The sequence below is a fragment of the Piliocolobus tephrosceles genome, chromosome 15, assembly GCF_002776525.5.
Source record: "Piliocolobus tephrosceles isolate RC106 chromosome 15, ASM277652v3, whole genome shotgun sequence".
NCBI classification, from domain to species: domain Eukaryota; kingdom Metazoa; phylum Chordata; class Mammalia; order Primates; family Cercopithecidae; genus Piliocolobus; species Piliocolobus tephrosceles.
The window spans coordinates 69,160,354-69,179,770 of NC_045448.1; the positions used below are offsets into that span (position 1 = coordinate 69,160,354).

Consider the following 19,417-nt stretch of genomic DNA (forward strand, 5'->3'; position numbering starts at 1 on the left):
TTAAAGGAATCCTATCTTTTTCCAAGTTGGTCAGAACATAGCTTTAGGCAAAATTGTCTGTGGGGGCAAAACAATTTTGTTATTCAGCTATGGTAAAACCATGATTATATTTAGAGGGCAGAAATAAAATATTGCAGCAGCTCGTAAGAAGTTATAAGGAGCTAGGCACAGTGGCTCACGCCTGTAATCCCAACACTTTGGGAAGCCAGGGCAGATGGATCACCTGAGGTCAGGAGTTCGAGACCAGCTTGGCCAACATGGTAAAACCCTGCCTCTACTAAAAATACGAAAATTAGCTGAGCATGGTGGCATGCACCTGTAATCCCAGCTACTCAGGAGGCTGAGGTGGGAGAATCACTTAAACCTGGGAGGCAGAGGTTGCAGTGAGCAGAGATTCTGCCACCGCACCCCAGGTTGGGGGACAGAGAAAGACTCCATCTAAAAAAAAAAAAAGAAAAGAAATTATAAGGACTGTGCCTGTTAAGAACATGACACATTGTTGAACAGTGACTTTTAAGAGATTTTAAAGATTATGTTCAAATGAAAGCAAGTGTCTTATATTTTATTTGTATTTTCTGGTTATTTTTCACTGAATGTTTGACATGATTGTAAAGGTTTGATACAACTGTAAATTTATTTTCTTTCCTTTTTTTTTTTCTTTTTGAGATGGAGTCTTGTTCTTGTTGCCCAAGCTGGAGTGCAATGGCACAATCTCGGCTCACTGCAACCTCCACCTCTCAGGTTCAACCGATTCTCCTGCCTCAGCCTCCCAAATAGCTGGAATTATACACCCACCACCACGCTCAACTAATTTTTTATATTTTTTAGTAAAGACCATGTTGGCCAGGCTGGTCTCAAACTCTTGATCTCAGGTGATCCACCTGCCTCAGCCTCCCAAAGTGTTGGGATTACAGGCATGAGCCACCATGCCTGGCCAAATTCCTTTTCTAATAACTAAAAATGTTTTAAGTTATTAAACTAAGCACATAGAAAATAGTGGCATTTGATAACTTTAAAATGTGAATCTTGAAGTTTTAAGTTTACATTTTGCATGGGTCTTGTAGTTTTGTGCTGTTATGCTCATATCTTTTAAAAAAATGTTTTCATTTATTTCTGATGTTTTTCATATTTGTTTTACAGGAAATGCCACAGTCGTTTTCTACAATCACATTAAGTAACACAGAGATAAATAATATTAAGACTAGTGCACAGAGAAACAAACTTCCAATAGAGGAACTTGGTAAAGTTTCTAAACATAAAATTGCCACTAAAAGAACGCCACATAAAGAAGATGAGGCAATGAGCTGTTCTGAAAATTGCTTGAGTGCCCAGGACAAGTCATTCCAGGATGAGTCTCAAGGGTCTCATTCTGAGTCCAGCTCTAATCCCTCCAGTCCTGAAACTTTGCATGCAAAGGCGACTGATTCAGTTCTACAAGGTTCTGAAGGAAACAAGGTCAAGAGGACATCCTGCATGTATGGGGCCAACTGCTATAGGTAAAATGAAATTACAGTAGCATTTAGTTCCATTATTTTGATAGCGTGTAGCTATGTAGATACATGCTACAGTGTGTTAAAAACCTAATAAAACCCACTGGCCTAAAGGTTAGGGGCTTTATCGTGTTTCTGCTGTTTGTACTTCATCAGTATATCTTCTAGAAAATCCTTTTAAGGCTTTTAAGATACAGTGGGAGAATTAAGTGTTTTATGTATAAACATGCTGACTAATGTGAGGATCTGAATACTGGGAATCCAGACATGAAAACTGAATCCCTCAGATCAAAATACCTGTTATTTAGTGTTTTCTTAAATATTAGAGAGATTGCTTCCTAAGCAGTTGTTGTTTACAGTATAACTATAATTTTAAGTTATGTTTAGGTGTCTTATTTATACTTGTGCATTTTTCTTTATATTTTTCTAATGGTGTGTTGAATCATCATGGTACCCTCTAAAACAACTGAATATAATAATCCTGGATTGATAGGTTACTCCTATACTTGCTTCATTTATTTACACTGCCCTATATACTCTAATGTCTTATTTTGAGAATTCGAATTATAATCTCTTAGTTTTAGACTATACTTTCATCCATAGTGTTTATAATAACACGTTTATAATTATGCGGCCCTATTTCAGAAAGATTTCTTTGCCATTCCAACTTGCCAAACCAAATATTCTAGCAATTCTTTCCAGTAGTTTGTCTTCTGTGTCAATGAGACACTAGTCAGCGTGTGTACATATAAAACATTCAGTGCCCCCATGTATCTTAAAAGCCTATGGGAGGATTTTCTAGAAGATAGATATCTTTATTGCAATAGTATATTTTAACATATTCTGTTAATTTCACATTCACATTCTCTTTAAAATGTTTTGCCATTTTAGCACTTGAATAACTCATATTTTTAAATTTGAATAGTTCTGATTTATGCTTTTTGAAACAATTTCGTACATATGCAATGGCTTTAGTTTCACATCTGGACCATGATGTAAAAACTTGCAGAATAGAAGTATATAAACCTTCTGTTACCTTGGATTGTATTAATTTGCCAGGGCTGCCATAACAAAATACCAGATTGGGTGCTTAAACAACAGAAATGTATTTTCCCACAGTTCTGGAGGCTGGAATTCCTAGACTGTGGTGTCAGCAAGTTTGTTTTCTCCTGAGACCTCTTTCCTTGGCTTTCAGACTGCCACTTTCTCACTGTGCCCTCACATAGCCTGTTCTCTGTACACATACCTTCCTGGTTTCTTTTCCACATCTTGTAAGGACACCAGTTGTATTAGGTTAGGGCCCCACCCTTATGACCTTTTTTGACCTTAATCATCTTTTTAAAGGCCCTATCTCCAAATTAGTCACACTGGAAATTAGGGCTTCAACATATGAATTTTGGGAGGTGGGGAACAATTCAGTTCATAACACAATTTAAAAGAGAAAATTCATAATGGTCATCTCAATAGAGAAAAGTCATTTGATAAAATTCAACATCCCATTTATGAAAAAAATTCTTAATTATATAAGAATAGAAAAGACTTCTTCAGTTTAATCAAGAATATCTACAGAAACCAACAGCTAACTTCATACTTAATGGTGAAAGATTAGAGTTTCTCCCATGATGCTGAGAACTAACCAGTATGTCTGCTATCACCACTCTTATTCAACATTGTAGTAGAGATCATAGCCAGTACACTAAGGCAAGAAAAAGAAATAACTAATGTAAAGTGGAAAGGAAAAAATAAAACTGTAATTATTTACAGGTGACATGATTGTATAATTTTGAAAATTCAGAATCTTTTTTTTATTATACTCGAGTTCTGGGATACATGTGCAGAACATGCAGGTTTGTTATATAGGTATACATGCATGTGCCATGGTGGTTTTCTGCACCCATCAACCCACCATCTAGATTTTAAGCCCCACATGCATTAGGTATTTCTCCTAATGCTATCCCTCCCCTTGCCCCGACTCCCTGACAGGCAACAGTATGTGATGTTCCCCTCCCTGTGTCCGTGTGTTCTCACTGTTCACCTCCCACTTATGAGTGAGAACATGCAGTGTTTGGTTTCCTGTTTCTGTGTTAGTTTGCTGAGAATGATGGTTTCCAGCTTCATCCATGTCCCTGCAAAGGACATGAACTCATTGTTTTTTATGCCTGCATAGTATTCCATGGTATATATGTGCCACATTTTCTTTATCCAGTGTATCATTGATGGGCATTTGGGTTGGTTCCAAGTCTTTGCTATTGTGAATAGTGCTACCATAAACATACATTAGCATGTGTCTTTATAGTAGAATGATATATAATCCTTTGGGTATATACCCAGTAATGGAATTGCTGGGTCAAATGGTATTTCTGATTCTAGATCCTTGTGGAATTGCCATGCTATCTTGCACAATCGTTGAACTAATTTACATTCCCACCAACAGTATAAAAGCATTCCTATTTCTCCACATCTTCTCCAGCATCTGCTGTTTCCTGACTTTTTAATGATTGCCATTCTAACTGGCATGAGATGGTATCTCATTGTGATTTTGATTTGCATTTCTCTAATGACCAGTGATGTTGAGCTTTTTTTCATATGTTTCTTGGCCACATAAATATCTTCTTTTGAGAATTATCTGTTCACATCCTTTGCCCACTTTTTGATGGGGTTGTATTTTTTTTTTCCTGGCAAATTTGTTAAGTTCCTTGTAGATTCTGGATATTAGCCCTTTGTCAGATCCATAGATTGCAAAACTTTCCTCCCATTCTGTAGGTTGCCTGTTCACTCTGATGATAATTTCTTTTGCTGTGCAGAAGCTCTTTAGTTTATTTAGATCCCATTTGTCAATTTTGGCTTTTGTTGCCATTGCTTTTGGAATTTAGTCATGAAGTCTTTGCCCATGCCTGTGTCCTGAATGGTATTGCCTAGATTTTCTTCTATGGTTTTTATGGTTTTAGGTCTTACATTTAAGTCTTTAATCCATCTTGAGTTAATTTTTCTGTATGGTATAAGGAAGGGATCCAGTTTCAGTTTTCTGCATATGGCTAGCCAGTTTTCCTGACACCATTTATTAAGTAGGGAATCCTTTCCCCATTTCTTGTTTTTGTCAGGTTTGTCAAAGATCAGATGATTGTAGATGTGTGGCGTTATTATTGAGGCCTCTGTTATGTTTCATTGATCTGTGTATCTGTTTTGGTACCAGTAGCATGCTGTTTTGGTTACTGTAGCCTTGTAGTATAGTTTGAAGTCAGGTAGCATGATGCCTCCAGTGTCATTCCTTTTGCTTAGATTCTTGGCTATGCAGGCTCTTTTTTGGTTCCATATGAAATTTAAAGTAGTTTTTTCTAATTCTGTTAAGAAAGTCAATAGTAGCTTGATGGGAATAATTGAATCTATAAGTTACTGTGGGCAGTATGGCCATTTTCACGATATTGATTCTTCCTATCCATGAGCATGGAGTAAGAGAAGATTCAGAATAATCTTAAGATAATCTGAATTAGTAAATGAAGTTAGCATAGTCATTTGATTCAAAATGAACATTCAAAAATAAATTTATTTCTATATCCTAATAATAAATATTAGAAAAATTAAAATGGGAACATTTACAATAGTACCAAAACCTTAGACACCTAGAACTAAATCTAACAAAAGATCTGAAAGACATATTTGGTAACATTATGGTGAAATTAAACGAGGCTTTAATTAATGGGGAGGAAGGGTATATGAGTTGCAAGAATCAATGTTGTAAAGATATACATTTCCTCAAAATCGCTTTGTAAGTTTAAAGCAGTCTTTATCAAAATCCCAGTAGGGTGTGTGTATGTGCATGCGTGTGTATGTGTGTGTATGTGTGTGTATGTGTATAAGTTGACAAGGTGACTTTGTAGAGGAATTGCAAAGGACCTAGAACTCTGAATACAATCTTCAAGTGCAAACTTGAAAGACTTACATGACCAGATAGAAAGCCTTATTATAAAGCTACCATATATAATGCAGTTTAATATTGGTGCAAGGATAAACAGTAATCAGTACAAAAGATTAAAGAGTTCAAAACCAAACCTATATGTCTGTGTGTATGACAAAGGTACCACTGAAGATCTGTGGGTTAAACATGAACTTCCAGTGAGTGGTGTTTGGTAATTGGATATTCATATGAAAAGAGAATGAATCTTAACTCCTGCCTTGTACCTATCACAAAATAAATCTCAGATAGATTTTTGTGAAACATATAAAGTAAAGGTAGCAGAGGATAACGTAGAATATATTCATGACATTGGGCAGAGATTTCTTAAGCATGTTATAAAATGAAGTAATCATAATCATGTTATCCAGTTGATCAGTTGCACAAAATTAAAATTAAAATTACCCTTTATGTTATATTTAAATATAGCATTAGAAGGGTGAAAAGGCAAGGCACCAAGTAGATGAGGATATTTGTTATACATATGTCAAATGACTTGTATCCAAAATAAATAACTAGCAACCAATAAGAAAATGACAACTCAGTTAAGAAAAAAAAATGAGCAAAAGGCATTGCACAAAAGAGAATAGTGAAATGGCCAATAAGCATACAAGAAAGGTTTAATGCTTGTTAGTCATTTAGGGAAACACATTTTAAAAAATACTACTACAGATCAGTGGTTGTCAAACTTTTAAAAGTGCCAGATAGTAAATATTTTTGGCTTCTTGGGCCATACAGTCTTTGTTGCCACTGCTTAATTATGCTGTCATAGTGTCCAAGCAGCCATAGACAGCACAGGCAGTGAAGATGTTAATACTACTACTCAAGGTAGTATTTAATGCAGTCTCTATCAAAATCCTAGTGGTATTTTTTTTTTCAGAAATAGAAAAAAATTATTCTAAAATAATGTAGAATCTCAAGGAATCTCAAGTAGCCAAAATAATCTTGAAGATGGTCAAAGTTGGAGGCCTCACACTTCCTGATTTTAAAATGTATTACAAAGCTACAGTAATCCAAACAGTGTGGTACTGGCATAAAGATAGACATGTAGACAAATGGAATAGACTAGAGAGCCTATAAATAAATCCTCACATATATGGTTAAATAATTTTTCAACAGTGGTCTCAAGACAAATCAAAGAGGAAAGGACAGATGTTTTTTCAACAAAGAGAGCTCAGAAAACTGCATATTCACATGCAAAAGAATGAAGTTGTCTGCTTGCCTTACACCTGTTTTCAAAATATAACTTAAAATGGATCAAATAATCTAAAATATAAAACTATAAACATCTAAAACTATAAGACTTTTAGAATAAATTAGGGGAGAAGCTTCATGACATTGGATTTGACAAAGATTTCTTGGATATGACACCAAAACACAGACAACAAAAGCAAAAATAGACAAATTGGACTTTTTAAAGTTAAAAACTTCTGTACATGAAAGGACAAAATCAACACAGAGTGAAATAACAACTATGGAATGGGATAAAATATTTGCAAATTATATCTGATAAGGATTAATGTCTAGAATACATAAAGAACTATAACTAAACAACCAAAAAAAAATTACCCAATTTGAAATTGGGGAAAGAACTTAAATAGATATTTCTCTAAAGATAATGTACAAATGACCAACAAGCATATTAAAAAATGCTCAACATCACTAAACATTAGGGAAATGCAGACCATAACCACATTGAGATATCACCTCACACCTATTAGGGTGGCTACTTTCAAAAACAAAATGAAACACAAGTAACAATTGTTGGTGTAGATGTGGAAAAATTGGAACCTTTGTGCATTGTTGGTGGGAATGTAAATTGGTGTAGCCCCTGTGGGAAATAGTATGGTAGTTCCTCAAAAAATTAAAAATAGAATTAATATATGATGTAGCAGTTCCACTTCTGGGTCTATATCCATAGGAATTGAAAGCAGAATCTCAAAGAGTTGATAGCAGCACTATGTTCACAATACCCAGGAGGTAGAAGGAACCCACAGGTCCATCAATTATTGAAGGAATAAAGAAAATTTGGTATATACATACCATGGAATATTATTCAGCCTTAAAAGGAAGGGAAATTCTGACACATGCTCCTATGTGTATGAACCTTGAGGACATTATGCTAAGTGAAATAAACCAGTCACAAAAAGATAAATACTTCATAATTCTACCTGTAGCAGGTATCTAGAGTGGTTAGATTCATAAAAACAGAAATTAGAATGGCAGTTACCAGTGGCTGTGGGGAGAAACAGAAATCAGAATGGTGGATTCCAGGGGAGAAGAGGAGGACTGCGAAGTTGTTGTTTAATGGGTATAGAGTTTTCAGTTTTGCAAGATGAAAATATTCTAGGGATTGGTTGCACAACAATGTGAATCTACTTAACATTACTGAACTGTGCACATAGAAATTGTTAAGATGGTAAATTTTATGTTATATATATATTCTTAGCACAGTTTATAAAAAGCAGTGGGCCAGATTTGGCCTGCTGTTCATAGTTTGCCAATCTCTGCTGTAAATACTGCCACAAGAAAAAAAAAAACCACAACCTAACAGTGCTAAATGTTGGTGAGGTTGTTGAAAAACTGGAGCTCTAATAACCTTCTACTGGGAGTGAAAATTAATACAGTCATTTTGGCAATTTGGCAGTATTTATCAAACCTGAGCATATACGTACCCTGTGACCATTCTTAACTATATCCCCAGGAAAATGCATATAGATGTGCATCAAAAGGCTTATACTAGAATGCTCATTGCAGTATTATTCATAAAAGTCAATACCTGAAATCAACCCTAAAGTTTATCGGTAGTAAAATGGATAAATTATAATACCATCATCAAATGGGTGATGCTATTACTGCATGGTATTGAAAACGTACTTACTGCTACATGTAACAACATGAATTAATCATATAAACATAAAAGGGCTGGTTCAAAGAAGTACATACTAGTATATATTTTCATTTAAGTTCAAAGTCAGACAATACTGATCTGTTGTTTTATAATATCACTTCTTAAAATATGATCCAGAGATCCCTGGATGTCCCCAGAACACGTTTAAGAAATCTGTTAGGTCAATTGTATTTTATTTATTTATTTATTTATTTTTGAGATGGAATCTTGCTCTGTCACCCAGGCTGGAGTGCAGTGGCACAATCCTGGCTCGCTGCAACCTCTGCCTCCTGGGTTCAAGCAGTTCTCCTGCCTGAGCCTCCTGAGTAGCTGGGACTACAGACGTGGGCCACCAAGCATGGCTAGTTGTATTTTTAGTAGAGATGGGGTTTCACCATGCTGGGCAGGCTGGTCTTGAACTACTGACTTCAAGTGATCTGCCTGCCTCAGCCTCCCAAAGTGCTAGGATTACAGGTGTGAGCCACCACACCTGACCCAAAAGTATTTTCATAATAATATTGTGACTTTTTGTGAATGCCTTTTTTTACTGTCATTCACTCTCTCACATGTGTACAGTGGAGTTTCCCAGAGGCCACACATTATGTGTTGTTGTTAATGATTGAATGCAGAAGCAGGCATGAGAAGCCAAATGCCTTCTCTAAAGTAGAGATTAAAGAAATTGCCATAGTATAAAACAAGAATTTTTTCTTGGAAGTTAATATTTATGTTAAGACATGTTATGATAGTATGTAAAGGGTTTATTATTGTTCTATTTAAGTCAATAAATGTACTTTTTCAATTTCTCATTTATAATTTCTAATAGGGTAAATATCCTATATAAACAAAAGCTCTCTGGAGTTTTAATCTTTTTTTTTTTATAAAGGAGTCTTGAGACCGAAAAGTTTGAAACACACTTTTAGAAGTTAGGATAGTTACCTTTGGGTACTAAAATGGATTTAGTGATTGGAAGAGGGCACATGGGACCTTTCTAGGATGTTGGAAATGTTCTGGTTTTTTTTTTTTTTTTTGAGACGGAGTCTCACTCTGTCACCCAGGCTGGGGTGCAGTGGCCAGATCTCAGCTCACTGCAAGCTCCGCCTCCCAGGTTTACGCCATTCTCCTGCCTCAGCCTCCCGTGTAGCTGGGACTACAGGTGCCCGCCACCACACCCGGCTAGTTTTTTGTATTTTTTTTTTAGTAGAGACGGGGTTTCACCATGTTAGCCAGGATGGTCTCGATCTCCTGACCTCGTGATCCGCCCGTCTCGGCCTCCCAAAGTGCTGGGATTACAGGCTTGAGCCACCATGCCGGGCCAATGTTCTGTTTTTTATCTTAGCAAGGGTACAATGTATGTGTTCATTTTATTAAAAGTTTTGAAAAGCTATATATGTTTATGATATTTGTTATATGCTTACATACATATGTGTCATATATATAGTACTGTTTGCAAGTTGTCTATTGATATTCATGGCTTATCACATGACACCAGAAATGTCTTATGTTATTGTGAGAGTCCTGTACTGAGTTGATGTCATCAACTTTATGTCATCAATTTAGCATGTTGATGTAATCTGTGCTTATGTCATCAATGTAGCATGTTGGTTTATGTTCAGGAATAGTCAGATGTGGATTGCCTGGTTTCCTGCTATATCCACTAAAAATCTAGAATATCCTATTTATTTTTTCTGACAGTATATTTGTCGCCCTCCTAGGAAGAATCCTGTTCATTTTCAACATTTTAGCCATCCCGGTGATAGTGATTATGGAGGTGTACAAATCGTGGGCCAAGATGAGACTGATGACCGGCCTGAATGTGGGCCATCTTGTTATAGGTATAGAAACTGAAATGTTTGACTGTACTCCTTTTCTTTCTTATCTCTGTTACTTATCTAGGAGAAACTGACTTGTTATGTCAAGTTACTTATCTCTTATCTCTGTTACTTATCTAGGAGAAGCAGCTTGTTATCTCAAGCCTTTTAATTTTCATTTTTAAACTTCTATAGATTACAGGTTTTCATATTGGTAATAGGATTATATTTCTTTTAGCTAATTCTAAATTACTGAAGTTACACATCTATGAGTGCCTGAAAGTTTTCCTTATTTCCGACTTTCTCAAATGCAAATTAGATCACTTAAAAGCTGTTGATGCCACCCCAACATACACTTAATTCACTCTATATGTCCTAGGTGTGATATATACATCCATTTGGGATGTTATCTCTGCATCCCTCTGCTTCCTCAACTTTTACTACTCCACAATTCTTGCCAACACAGAAAGTCCAATTCTAAAACAAGAGTAAGAATACTTCTCCTCTCAGTTTTCATGGCATCCTGTCTTTGTCTGTATCATGCACACAGTAGTATTTATCTCATGAGATTATGTTTGTTTCTTTATTACAACATCTCTTCCTACAGGCAGCAAGTATCTTGACAGCAAGGACTCTCATCTTTGTATCTTGCAACTTTGCTTAATAAATGAATGAACTTGAACTGAAACAAACTACCAAAGAAAGAAGTAGTGATTTCAGCTCTAGAGAGCTTTAATTCCAGACAGCCATCTTTCTTAGATAATTTTAAATACAGATTGCCGAACCTACTGGGCTATTTGAAGTTGTTTCTATTTCTATGATTGTGGTTTTTAATGAGAAGGCAAAGTAAGTTTCTGAGACCAGATAAAACGGTTTATACATTTTTTTGAAAAGTAAGTGTTCATTATGATCAACTTTGCCAATAAACTTGACAGTTTTTGGAGAAATTAACAAATTCCTAGAAAGATACAACTTTAAGAAACATATACAAGAAAAAAATCAAAAATTGAGTTAATATAAGAGAAATTGAATACACAATTTAAAGCTTTCTACCAAAGAAATGATAGATCTGTTTGGTTTTAGTGGCAAGTTTAAAAACATTTAAAGAAGAAACACTTCATTTTTACACAAACTACTCCAGAGAAAGTAAAAGAGGGTGTATTTCCCAATTCATGATGTGAGACCAGCACAAGCTTGATACCAAAACCCAGCAAGAATAATACAAGAATGAAAAATTACAGGATAAGCTTACTTTTGAACATAGTTTTAAATATCCTGAGGGGGGCAAAAGTTATGAGAATCAAGTGATAAATAAAAAGGAAAATATAATATGACCAAATGGGGTCTATCTAAGGAATGCATGTTTTAATATTAAAAAATAAATTAATTTACCATATCATCAGAATAAGTAGAAAAGCCATCTCCATAGATGACTAGAAAGAAAAAACCTGACAAACCAAAAGCAGCATTCATTTATGAAAAAAACTTGTTATAAAGTAAGAATGGAAGGGAACTTATTTAATTTCAAAAAGAATATCTACAAAAAATGTATAGCAAATATTATACTTAAAGTAAAATATTTAAAATTTCCTTTTTGAAATCAGAAATGAGACAAGAATGCCTGTTATTACCACTTTGGTTCATCATTATATGGAGATTCAAGACAGTATACTAAGACAAGAAAAGGAAAATGGATAAGGATTGCAAAGGAAGAAATAAAACTTTGTGTTAACAGATGGTATTATTGTGTATGCAGTAAATACAAGGTGGCCCACTGATGAGTTATAAATTTAAACAGTGCTTAGGATGGTTATTGGATACAAAAATCAATATACAAAACTAACTGTATTTCTATATTCCCACATTAACCAGTAAGAAAATAAAATTTTTTAAAGATTATAACATCAAAAATAAAGAATCCTTAGGAATAAATATAAAGGCGTAGAAACCTCTATGAAGAAAATTGTAAAACTTTAAATGTAAAATGAGAAAATATTTTTCAGAAAGACCTAAATAATTATGAAGATCAAATTGTTCATGATTGAATTATTCGATAGTGTCAAAATACCAGTTTTCCTCAAATGGATTTGTATACAAACTGATTCAAAATCATATTAGCTTTTATAAAGAAATTTATAATGTGATTCTAAAATGTATATGGATTACAAAGGATAGCAATAGTCATGACAGTTGTACATAATGAAGAATAAGTGGCAGGATGTGTTATACTTTACAGTTACTAAAGCAGTGTGGTATGGGCACAAAGATAAAGTAAGATGACCAGAACAGAATGGTACTTCAAAATAGACTTATACATGTAAGGTGACATATTTATGAAAGGGGACATTGCAGGTATTAAGAAAAATGAATTTTTTCAATTAATTATAAGGGAATAAGTAGATATTCATCTGAAGAAAAAATAAAATTTGACCCTTACATAACACCATAGTCAAAAACAATTTCAGATGACTCATAGTACTAAATGTAAAAAACAAAGTAAGATAGCTTTAAAAATAAATATAAGGGCATTGTTTCATGATCTCAGAGCAGGGATTATTTTCTAAAACAAGAAACAAAAAATAATTAAAATGGAAAACATTTAAGTATTTGACTACATTAAAAGTAAGGTGTCTTTAATCCATCAGTACACAACATTAAGAGAATAGAAAGGTGCAGAGTAAGAAAAAATACATTTGCAACCCACATAATTGACAATAGCGTCTATCTAGCACACCTGAAAAAATATTTTAAGTTGCTATTGCTTTTTGCTTAGTTACATACATAGCCTTTTTGCCCAAAAGGAAATCCAAATATTAAAAACACATGAGGAAGTACTCAGTGTCATTAGTAATCAGGGAAATTACACACACATGCACACACACATAAACATATAACCTTGAAGTAACTGTTTTCTCCTATGTATTCATTCAACAAATTCTTTTCCAAAGAATCATCAAATGCCAAGTGTTGATGAAACAGTGTTGAGATGTACTTGTAGAACAAACATACTTGTATATATTTATTTATATTTTTGGAACAAAGCCACCTTTCATAACTCATGTCGTATATAATAATTCATGGCACTGTGGTGATAAGCCTTTTCATTTGTTAAAAAAAACTTTCGTAATGGAGAATTTTATCCATAAACACCAGTGGAGAGAATGTAGAATGAGTTCTAGTGAAATCCACCACCTAGTTTGTGCAGTTATCGACTCATGACCAATATTGTTTCATCAACCACCAAACCACTTGCTACCCCATCCCTATATTATTTTGAAGCAAATACCTAACCCCATATCTTTTCATCCCATTTTATCTATGAGTATCTTAGGGTGTATCTCTAAAAAGACACTCTACAAACCTACCACAACACTGTTATTAAATAAATCTTTAATATTATTCAGTATCCTGTCAAGTATCTACATTTCCCTATAGTGTCTTTTTTTTTTTTTTTTTACAGTTTATCTGAATCAGGATCTGCTTAAGTTCTATATGGCAAAAGATGGCCATGTCTCTTAATTTATTTAATCAATAGTTTTCTCTTCATATTTTTCCTTGCTATATATTTGTTGAAAAAAGATAATCATTTGTTCTGAAGAGGATTCTATCATTTGCATTTTGTTGATCGTATTTTCAAGATGTCATTAATCACATTCTCCTGTATTTCCTAATAATTTATAGTTTGAACTAGAGGGTTCATCAGATATCGGTTCTAAAAATTGTGAAAGTTGCCTGGTCCTTTGAATATTATTTCCCTCTTAGTCTCTAAAATGTTTTTACCTAAAAGTCTACTTTGATATTTATTAATGTTTGAGAATTGCTGTAATATCTACTATAATTATCATTGTTGATTTATAATTTAATTCCATGTGGTTATATAGCAAACGCTTTGGAAATTAAATCTTTGGAAATTTATTGAGATTTGTTTTGGACCAGCATATGGGTGATTTACATGTGTATTCTCTAGTTGCTGGAATGGAAGTAAGGTTTTATAAATATCGATTTGGTAAAATGGTTATAGTGTTGTTCAGATTTTTTTATATATTTGCTAGTTGATTTTTTTTCCTGTGGTTGTTCTACTAGTTACTGAGAAAGGAATATTAAAACCTTCACTATGATTGTAGGTTTGTCTATTTCTCCACTTAATTCTGTCTGTTTTTCTTAGTACTCCAGCTGTAAATTTGTCCTCAGTGAAAAAGCCATAAAAGTGGGAAATTTACTCAGAGCTGTATCTTTCTTCCACATGTTGACTCTCCAGTTTCTGCTTGCTTTTGGTAGCTATCCACTGCCTTCCGATTATTGTTTATCATGTTTTTTCCAGAGTGTAATTGTTACCTGTCGGAGTGTTGGTCCAATACAGTCTATTCTGTCATTACTGAAAGTGGAATCCTTGTTTTGTCTAATATAATATAACTACCCAAGGTTATGTGGTTAGTGTTTGTGTAATGTCTTTTTAAATCGTTTTAGTTTTCTTATATTTAAAACATGTCTTTTATAAAGAGCATATAGTTGGTTCATTGGTTTTTATTTTTAATCCAGTCCTATAGTCTCTGCCTTTTAGGTGGAGTATGGAGTCCATTTACTTTTTTTTTTTTTTTTTTTTTTGAGATGGAGTTTTACTCTGTTGTCTTTGCTGGAGTGCATTGGCACAGTCTTGGCTCTCTGCAATCTCTGCCTTCCAGGTTCAGGCAATTCGCCTGCCTCAGCCTCCCGAGTAACTGGGATTATAGGCGCCCACCACCACACCCGGCTAATTTTTATATTTTTAGTAGAGATGGGGTTTCACTGTGTTGGCTAGGCTGGTCTCGAACTTCTGATCTCAAGTGATCTGCCCACCTCAGTCTCCCAAAGTGCTGGGATTACATGCGTGAGCCACCACACCAACCCCATTTACATTTAATACTATTAGTGATATATTTTAATTTTTACTTTTTTGTATTTGTTTTCTATTTATCCTACATATTCTTTGTTTTTTTTTCTCCTCTTTTTGACTTATTTTGGATTAAATGTTTTTCATTCTATTTTTTTCTCCTCTGTTAACTTTTCAGTAGCCACACTTTATTTCCATAGGCATCTGTGACTTATTACAATCTACCTTACTGTTGGTGCTTTTACCATTTCCCAAACCGTGCAGGAACTTTACATCACTTTAATTTCATTTACTTTCTCTTTTGTCTTTTTAAACCATTGTTATCATATAGTTATACCTTTGTGTATTAACTCACAAGACTTTGTAATTATTGTTTAAAAATTGTTTTAAGCATCAACATTCCCCTTATTTACATATTTATTATTTTGAGTGCCCTTTATTTCTTCCTAAACATCTACCCTTTCATCTGGGATCCCCTTTTCTTTTAGTTTTAAAAACTTCTTTGGTTTTTTTTTTTTGTGTTTTTGTTTTTTAATTTTTGAGACGGAGTCTTGCTCTGTGCCCAGGCTGGAGTGCAGTGGCGTGATCTCTGCTCTCTGCAAACTCCGCCTCCTGGGTTCATGCCATTCTCCTACCTCAGCCTCCTGAGTAGCTGGGACTAGAGGTGCTTGCCACCACACCTGGCTAATTTTTTGTATTTTTAATAGAGACGGGGTTTCACCATGTTAGGCAGGATGGTCTCGATCTCCTGACCTCGTGGTCCACCCACCTCAGCCTCCCAAAGTGGGTTTTTCTTATAGTGAAGATCTACTAAAAACAAATTCTTTACATTTTTGTGTGTCTGAAAGTGTTCTTATTTTAAATTTTTAAAGGCTCTTTTCACTAGGTATGTAATTCTAGCTTAGCATACTTTTATCATTTGTGTCATGCCATGGACTCTTGCATCCATAGTTCCTCTTGAAACTCCGTTGTCTATCTTATTATTGCCATTATATTTTTAAATCAATGTGCCTCTTCTTTCACCACTCTTAAGATTTTTATCTTTGCCTTTAGATTTTAACAGTTTAACTAACATGTGCCTAGGTATATTTTTCTTTGCATTCATCCTATTTGGGGGTTCACTGAGCTTTTTTGCAAGTTAATGCCTTTTATTAGTTTGAGGAGACTGCTTTGCTATTATCTCATCAGATGTTGTGTCTATTTTATCTTTTCTCTCTTTCTTGTACTCCAACTAAACATATATTAAACCCTTTGACCGTGTCGCACATGTTTCTTCTAGTCTGCTGTTAAACCCATTCATGGAGTTCCTAATTTCAGATACTGTATTTTCCAGTTCTAGGATATTTATTTAATTCTTCTTCTTCTTTTTTTTTTTTTTTTTTTGTGAAACTATCCATCTTTTAATTCATTTTCCCCAATTTTCTACTCTTTTAAAAAAAACATATTAATCTTAGTTGTTTTAAAGTTCTTATTTGTGAGCCAATATTTCTGGTTCTGCTTTTTTTTTTTTTTTTTTCTTGATTGTTGGGTCATATTTTTCTGCCTCTTTGTCTCTAGCAACCCTTTATTGCAATTCTAACATTTTTTAATAAAAAGAACTATAGGTACCCTAAATGTTATCTTCCATCAGTAAGGATACCACCTCTACTTGGCAGATAGGGGCTAGTTATCTCTGTCCAGTCGGAAATTTAGACAGATAGTAGCTCTTTTGGAGTTTTATTAAAACTCAATACACTTTTGTTTTACTTCTGCTTGTTTGGCAGGGCTTTCCCGAGTTTTATGTGACAGGCAAGTCTCTGTATCCTTAGCTATAAAACTTTGCCTGATTTCAAACTATGCTATAAGGCCATAGTCACCAAAATAGCATGGTACTGGCATAAAGATAAGCACATAGACCAATGGAATAGAATAAAGAACCCAGAAATAAACCCCTATTACTTACAGCCAACTGATCTTCAATAAAGCAAACAAAAACATGAAGTGTGGAAAGGATACCCTATTCAACAAATGGTACAGGAATAATTGGCAAGCCACATGTAGGAAAATGAAACTGGATCCTCATTTCTCACCTTATACAAAAATCAACTCAAGATGGATCAAGAACTTAAATCTAAGACCTGAAACTATAAAAATTATAGAAGACAACATTGGAAAACCCCTTCTAGACATTGGCTTAGGCAAGGATTTCATGACCAAGAACCTAAAAGCAAGCACAATGAAAACAAAGATAAATAGCTGGGACTTAATTAAACTAAAGAGCTTTTACACAGCAAAAGCAACAGTCAGCAGAGTAAACAGACAACCCACAGAGTGGGAGAAAATCTTCACAATTTGTACATGTGACAAAGGACTAATATCCAGAATCTACAATGAAGTCAAACAAATTAGCAAGAAAAAACAAACAATCCCATCAAAAAGTAGGCTAAGGTCATGAATAGACAATTACCAAAAGAGGATATATAAATGGCCAACAAACATATGAAAAAAATGCTCAATATCACCAATGATCGGGGAAATGCTAATCAAAATGCTAGTGATCAGGGAAATGCTAATCAAAACCACAATGCAATACCACCTTACTCCTGCAAGAATGGCCATAATCAAAAAATGAAAAAATAATAGATATTGGTGTGGATGTGGCGAGGAGGGAACACTTATACACTGCTGGTAGGAATGTAAACTAGTACAACCACTATGGAAAACTGTGGCGATTCCTTAAACAACTAAAATTAGAACTATCACTTGATCCAGCAATCCCACTACTGGGTATCTACCCAGAGGAAATGAAGTCATCATATGAAAAAGATACTTGCACACACATGTTTATAGCAGCACAATTTGCAGTGGCAAAAATGTGGAACCAACCCAAATGCCCATCAATAAATGAGCGGAAAAAGAAACTGTGAGATATATCTATGTGTGTGTGTGTGTGATGGAATACTACTCCACCATAAAAAGGAATGAATTAATGGCACTTGCAGTGACCTGGATAAGATTGGAGACTATTATTCTAAGTGAAGTATCTCAGGAACTGAAAACCAAACATGTTATGTCTCACTCATATGTGGGAGCTAAGCTATGAGGATGCAAAGGCATAAGAAAGAAAGACACAGTGGGCTTTGGGAACTCACGGGGAGAAAGTGGGAAGGGTGTGAGGGATAAAAGACCACAAATTAGTTGCAGTGTATACTGCTCAGGTGATGGGTGCACCAAAATCTCACAAATCACCACTAAAGAACCTACTCATGTAGCCACATACCACCTGTTCCCCAATAACCTATGGAAATAAAATTTAATAAAAAAGAAGATCTTGCCTGTCAACTAATTTATTCTTTTTGTGCTGTCCACTGCTGTTTATCAGAAGACTCAATTTAATGGATGTCATTAGTTTAAGGCACTTGTCTGAATTAGAACATTGGATACTTAATGTCCAGTGATTGCTGTTCCTACCTCTGACTCATTCAGTTCCTCTGATGAATAATAGGATTTTATGCAGTGTGTATTCCTGTTCTTACTTGTTGAAGAAAGCACTTATCTTAGAATATAAACAGATATGAATGGAGTCTATTTTCAGCCAACTTGGTGTAAGAATGTAAAGTCACACTTATGTACATTGCCTTGGATTACAAAACCTTAGGCTGCCATGTGTCATGCAGATGAAAATGTTGGTGTCTTGATGTCTTTCAGAAGCTAGTGTCGTTTTTTAAATTATAATGTCTTCTGAGAGGGAAGGCCTTGGGAGGTGTGTCAGTTATCAACTGTAAGTGCTCTCAGTGTAATATTGAATCTGCAACATGGCCTGTGTATGTGAAAGAACGCAATGTTTTACCACAAGCACAATATCATTTTCTCAAGACATATAGGTGATAGTGAGTAAATTATTGATTTTTTATTTGCTGATCCTGGTATGATCTAAAATTTTTTACTAGTTCCTCTTCTATTTTTGAAAAGTGTTCCAAGTCATCATAATGTTATCTTAATTGACAGAAAGTACAATCTGTCCTTGGTATCTGCAGGGGATTGGTTCCAGGACCCCAGGACATACCAAAATCTGGGGATGCTCAAGTCCCTTATGTACAATAGTATAGTATTTGCATATATCCTACACACACCCTTCCATGTACTTTAAATCATCTCTAGATTCCTTAAAATACCTAATAAAATGTAAATACTATGTAAATCGTTATTGTACTGTACTGTATAGGGAATGATGACAAGAAACAAAAGTCTATACATGTTGAGTAAGGATGCAATCATTGTAGGCCTAACTACATTTTCAATCTGCAGTTGGTTGAATCTGCAGATGCTGAACCCCACTGTGAGGGCTGACTATATCTGCAGATGTACACTTCAAGCTGGAAGATAGTGATTTTTAGAAACCACTTAACAAAAAATAAGAATGTGTGT

General features: G+C 34.7%; 1 protein-coding gene across 1 annotated transcript in view; it reads left to right on the top strand.

The window, feature by feature from the left end:
- APLF (aprataxin and PNKP like factor) overlaps positions 1-19,417 on the top strand; it is a 105,962-nt gene that overhangs the window by 66,614 nt on the left and 19,931 nt on the right. The window contains 2 exon segments of the mRNA XM_023224018.2: positions 1,141-1,496; positions 10,045-10,164. Of these exon segments, the coding sequence (XP_023079786.2) occupies positions 1,141-1,496; positions 10,045-10,164 (476 nt within the window).